The sequence below is a fragment of the Chlorella variabilis genome (assembly GCF_000147415.1).
Source record: "Chlorella variabilis unplaced genomic scaffold CHLNCscaffold_73, whole genome shotgun sequence".
Classification (NCBI taxonomy): Eukaryota; Viridiplantae; Chlorophyta; class Trebouxiophyceae; order Chlorellales; family Chlorellaceae; genus Chlorella; species Chlorella variabilis.
Window position 1 is genome coordinate 5,139 of NW_005435018.1, and position 4,905 is coordinate 10,043.

Genomic DNA, 4,905 nt, shown 5'->3' on the forward strand with positions numbered 1-4,905 from the left:
CTCTGCTCTGTCTGCCCAGGCCCTGACCGCTGGGCTGTCCTCTGCGCTGCTGGCCCCGCTGCTGCTGGGCCCCGGCGGCGCCGCCGACCGACACTCGGCGTTGTCCCTCAGGTGATGCTCCTCCCACTGCTGCGGCGCTGCCTTAAGCTTGCCCATAGTACGCTCCTCCTTGCGCCTCAGCCTTGCCCAGCGCCGCCTTGTTCGGCCGCGCCTTTGTCGAGCTGCGCAGCCGCGGCACGCCCTGTCCTCGTGTCTGCGGGGTGGCTGAGGGCGGTGCACCCTTGCCGGGCAGGCAGCGGTGGGAGGCGGCAGTGTAGGGGGTGCTCAGTTGGTAACCTGCAAGCCACCCTGGACGCATTCCCACCTTCATTGCGTCTTTTCCCCGCCTTGCTCAAACCCGCCACCCCCCCTCCCCGGCTCCTGTGTCCCGCAGGCGGTGCGGCGCCGCTGACGTGGCGGGCGAGGCTGCTGAGCTGGCGCGCCAGCTGGCGGCGGTGGCTGCCGTGACCGAGGCCGTGTGCGGCGCCTGGTACGCCGCGCTTTCCGCAGACCTGCTGTGAGCGGTACCGCAGTACCGTGTTACCGACAGCTGCCCCCTGACTTCCCAACTTCCCGCGAGCCGGGCTCCCGTGCCACCAGAGGCCGGCCCACCAGCAGCGGTCTGATTTTTGCGTGAAGGGGCGCCCCCCCCGAACTGGAGACCGCATCTGCCCTGCGGACGAAACAACAGCCCGGCCACGGGACCTGTACAGACCTTTGCATCGCCGGCGCATATGCAGCGCGGCGCCTCCCCCACCCACAGGCTGCGGCCTGAGGCTGGGCATGCCCTTTCAACGTTGTATCACCACCACCGGGACCCCACACAACAACACAACGCAAAACAACACCTTACCATCCATCCATGATTGCGTGATTCGTCTTCCCCTCCCCCTGCCCTGATTGCCTTTCCTGCCCTGATGCCGCACTGCCTTGATTGCCGCATGGTGCGCCCATTCATGGCACCCAATCCCTATTCTTTCCTACCACCGCAAGGGGCTCTCCCCATCCCCATTTGCCCCATTGGCTTGCCTGTTGCGCCTGCCACGTAATACCGTGGCAGCAGACCCTGTAAATGCACAATATGCCTACGCGCTGTTCATGAGACATGATAACGAAGTGAAGGATAGATGGGGACAGCTTCGAGACAAAGGGCGGGGCTGCCACCCCCTCTGATCAGAAACGGAGAGTCTCAGGATACAGGTGCGTCAGTGCCGGCAGCGCGGTCACCTCTGGCGGCACGCCGTCGGGCAGCGGCACATCACCCAGGGCCAGCGAGCGCAGGCGGGTGAGGGGAATCAGGTGATGCCATCCGCCCACCGAATTGCGGTTCCACGACAGGCTGAGCCGCGTCAGGGCTGTCAGCGCCGACAGCTGCTCCGGCACTGCTGCCAGCTCACACCAGCTTAGGTCTAACTGTTCCAGCGGCCGCAAGGCAGCCAGCGGCGCCAGCGCCGAAAGATCATTGTCCCTGATGCTCAAGCTGGTCAGCATTGTAAGCTGCGACAACGCTGCTGGCAGCTGCTGAATGCTGCACCCTTCGAGAAGCAGTTCCTGCAGCGCTGTCAGCCCACGCAGGTTGCGCCAGCTCACTCCTGCCGCTGACAGTTCAATGGAGCTGCACCAAAGGAATATCAGCGCAGGCAGCGAAGGCAGCGCTGGTGGCAACGGCAAATAGGATCAAATGCTGCAGCAGGCCGAGCCGCTGCAGGTGTTGGGGGCGAACGGTGTCCTCCACAAGCAAGCATGTGTACGACCAGAGGCCCAGATGGGTAAGGGCCGTCAGGGTGGACAGGCCGGATGGTAGGCCTGTAAGGGGGTTGGCAGCAGGATCACGGCCACGCCCAGCAAACACGTCCAGGTGCTGCAGCCGGCTCAGGGCAGCCAGTCCGCGCCAGCTGCCGCTGCAGTCCCTGCAGTCAAGCTCCAGCCGCAGCAGCGCCGTTAGCCACCACAGGCTTGCCAGATTGCCTTCTGGCATAAAGCTGGCACGCCACAGCAGCTGCAAAGAGGTCAGCTGTGTGAGGTGTGCCAGGGCGCTGATGGGGAGATGAGCGGATGATCACGAGTGCCGGCCCCGGCCCCGGCCCTGGCCGCGGCCGCTGCCTCCGTCCCTGCCGCCGCGCCGGCCGCGGCCGCGGCCGCGGTAGCCGCCGGGGCCGCTGCCGCCTGCCTCTTCAACCCCTTCGCCGCCATCCCTCCCTCCGTACTGGAACATTGCCTGCAGGGAGGCCGCCAGCTCCTGGCCCTGCGCGCAGCACCCGCAGCCCACCCACCACAGTAAGCAGGGAGAGGTTGCGGATGCTGCCGATTGGCAATGAAGCACGGGGTTGTGTGCAGAGGCAGGAGGGCTTTGCTTTCAGGGCATGCTGCCAGAGCAGCCGCCCCCACGTGCTGCCTGAGCAGGCCGCCCATCTCGCAGAAGAACCTCCCAGAAATGGGTGGTACTGCCGCCTTGCCCGCCCACCTGGTACCGCTCAGCGGGACGCCCCCACTCCTGCGCCGCCTCCAGGTCCAGCTGCCGCTGCAGCTGCCGGGCCAGCTCCTCGTCCGACAGAAGCTGCTGCTGCTGTGGCTGCAGCGATGCGTCGCTGACGTCTGCGGTACTGGCGGGTGGGTCGAGGGCGGTACCGCTTCCGGGACCGTCGCGGGTACCGCCCGCCTTCCGCCTGGCTTCCCACTCCTCCAGTGTCATGCTGCTGTCGTCTGCGGCTCCGGATGGGGGCAGGGGAGCCGTGTGTGAAGCGAAGGCGTAGCGTGTGGCGGAGGGGTCAGCAAGCAGGCAGGCAGGCAGCCAGGCGGGCAGGCAGGCAGCAGCGGCAGCGCAGGCACGGAGCAGCATGCAAGCCGTCAGCGTTGGTCGCTTGCTAAGGGTGCGGGAGGCCGGCAGGTGCCAAGGCCAGGCTCTGCTGCCTGCCAGGCAGCTGCCTGCTCCCTGGGCCCACCTTCATCCTCCTCGAATCGGCTGCGCCGCCCCCGCCGTGGCTGGCCCCGCCCGAAGCGGCCCTGCAGCGTGCAACAGGAGAGCAGCAGGTTGGAAGGTGGGGTGGCGTGGGGTGTGATTTGTGAGAGCAACACCTGCGCATACCAACGGTAGATAGCAGAAGACAGGCAGGGGCGCTCCCCTGCCAGCAGCTCGCTCACCTCCTCTGCCTGCAGCCGGCCCAGCAGCTTCTGGGCGGCTGCCGCTGGTGGCGCCGGCGCCTGCGCCGACGCTGGCGCTGGCGCTGCTGCAGCTGCCGGCGGCAGCGGCTGCTGCGGGGGTGGGGCAGCCTGCTGCTGCGGCTGCGGCTGCCGCTGCTGCAGCTGCATGCTGGCCTCTGCAGCTGCCGCCGCCTGCCGCCCCTGCTGCGCTTCCGCCTGCTGCCGTGCCACCGGCGGCTGGTACGGCTGCGCCCCCCGCCGCACCCGCTGCTGCGGCTGCTGCTGCTGCTGCTCCTGCTGCTGCAGAGGTGGCCTGCCTGCACCCGGTGCAGCCTTCAGCGCTGCCGAGGCTGCTGCGGCAGAGGCGGCGGCAGCAGCAGCGGGCGCAGCAGATGTAGTACCGCCTCCCTGGCCCTGCACCTTCCTGGTGGCTGCCCCAGCCACCCCTGCTCCTGCTCCTGCCCCTGCTGCAGCTGCTGCTGCTGCTGGTGGCTGCGGCGCTAGCGCCGCCGCGCCGGCTGGTGCCGCCGCGCCGGCAACCCTGGCAGCCGCGCCGCGCCTGCTGCCGTACCGCGCCAGCTTCGGGTCAAACGTGCGGAAGGCGGGCGGGCGCTCGGCATCCGCGGCCTCGGCGCGGTCGGCTGCGGTACCGCCGTACCGCTGCTGCACCTCCCACGCCTCCGCCAGAGCCTCCACACGCCCGCCCAGCACCTGCGCGGGCGGGCCAGGCGGCAGGTGGTAGCGCAGGGCAGGGCTGGGCGACAGGCAGGTAGGCAGGCAGGGGCAGGCGCACATCGGCAGCTTCCAGGCAGCAGCAGCAGCAGGAGCTCAGCAGGAAGCAGCAGCAGACGGCAGCAGCAGCGGAGCAGCTTAACAGGAAGCAGCAGCAGCAGCAGACAGCAGCAACAGCGCAGCAGCTTATCAGGAAGCAGCAGCAGCTCATCGGCGGCAGCGCCAAAGCAAGCAGCAGCAGCAGCAGCAGCAGCGGCAGCATCCCCAGTTGACATCCCTCCAGGCGCCCACAGCGGCAGCCCACCTGCAGGCTGCGTGGCTCCAGCAGCAGCACCCCCAGCCGCGCCGTCGCATGCTGCACCCACAACTTGGTGCCCGGACAGAGCTGCGGGCGGGGCGGCGGGGCGCAGGCGCATGTGTGAGCGGCGGACTTGCTTGCTGTGAGCTTGCTGTGGGCGGCCACCGCTGTGGGAGGCCGCATGTGTTGCATCGCTGGCACCAGCCTCCAAGCGCCCAAGCAGCCACTGACACGCGCGCTCACGCACACACAGTCTCACATGCACACATCTCCCACACAAAAGCGCGCGCACACACACACCCAGCCGCATGAACGCACACACCCAGCCGCATGAACGCACACACAGTCCCCCCACCCACCCACCACACACACACGCAGCCACCACCGCACGCACACACACCCCACCCACCTGCTCCTCCGTGGCCGCCAGCGGCTGCAGCTCCACCGCCGCGCAGCTGCCCGGACCGTCGGTGAGCAGCAGGCGCAGGATGCGGCCGCGCCGCTCGCCGGCGGCGGCGGCGGCAGCGCAGGAGGGCTGAGACACGTCGCGCACCTCGCTGCATCGCAGGGGAGCAGGCGGGGCACGGCACGGGGCAGGGAGCAGCGCTTTGGTTGCCCAACCGCTGAACCCCCTGAACCCCCAAACCTAACAATGGGGAGGGAAGGAGGCTGGGAGCAAGGAGGGCTGGCAGATC

The 4,905-nt window shown here is 68.7% G+C and overlaps 2 protein-coding genes across 2 annotated transcripts in view; one reads left to right on the plus strand and one right to left on the minus strand.

Moving 5' to 3' along the window:
• The window catches only part of CHLNCDRAFT_144631 (hypothetical protein), a gene marked incomplete at both ends in the record, with an annotated part of 5,526 nt that extends 4,966 nt beyond the window's left edge, over nt 1-560 (plus strand). The window contains 2 exons of the mRNA XM_005842697.1: nt 20-111; nt 434-560. Of these exons, the coding sequence (XP_005842755.1) occupies nt 20-111; nt 434-560 (219 nt within the window). The remainder of the gene's footprint in view (nt 1-19; nt 112-433) is intronic.
• A 652-nt stretch (nt 561-1,212) lies between these two features.
• The window catches only part of CHLNCDRAFT_59474 (hypothetical protein), a gene marked incomplete at its 3' end in the record, with an annotated part of 5,177 nt that continues 1,484 nt past the window's right edge, over nt 1,213-4,905 (minus strand). Inside the window, exons 4-10 of the mRNA XM_005842698.1 lie at nt 4,620-4,767; nt 4,217-4,297; nt 3,181-3,891; nt 2,982-3,042; nt 2,504-2,748; nt 2,103-2,284; nt 1,213-1,654 (exon numbers count right to left, since the gene is read on the minus strand). Of these exons, the coding sequence (XP_005842756.1) occupies nt 1,213-1,654; nt 2,103-2,284; nt 2,504-2,748; nt 2,982-3,042; nt 3,181-3,891; nt 4,217-4,297; nt 4,620-4,767 (1,870 nt within the window). The remainder of the gene's footprint in view (nt 1,655-2,102; nt 2,285-2,503; nt 2,749-2,981; nt 3,043-3,180; nt 3,892-4,216; nt 4,298-4,619; nt 4,768-4,905) is intronic.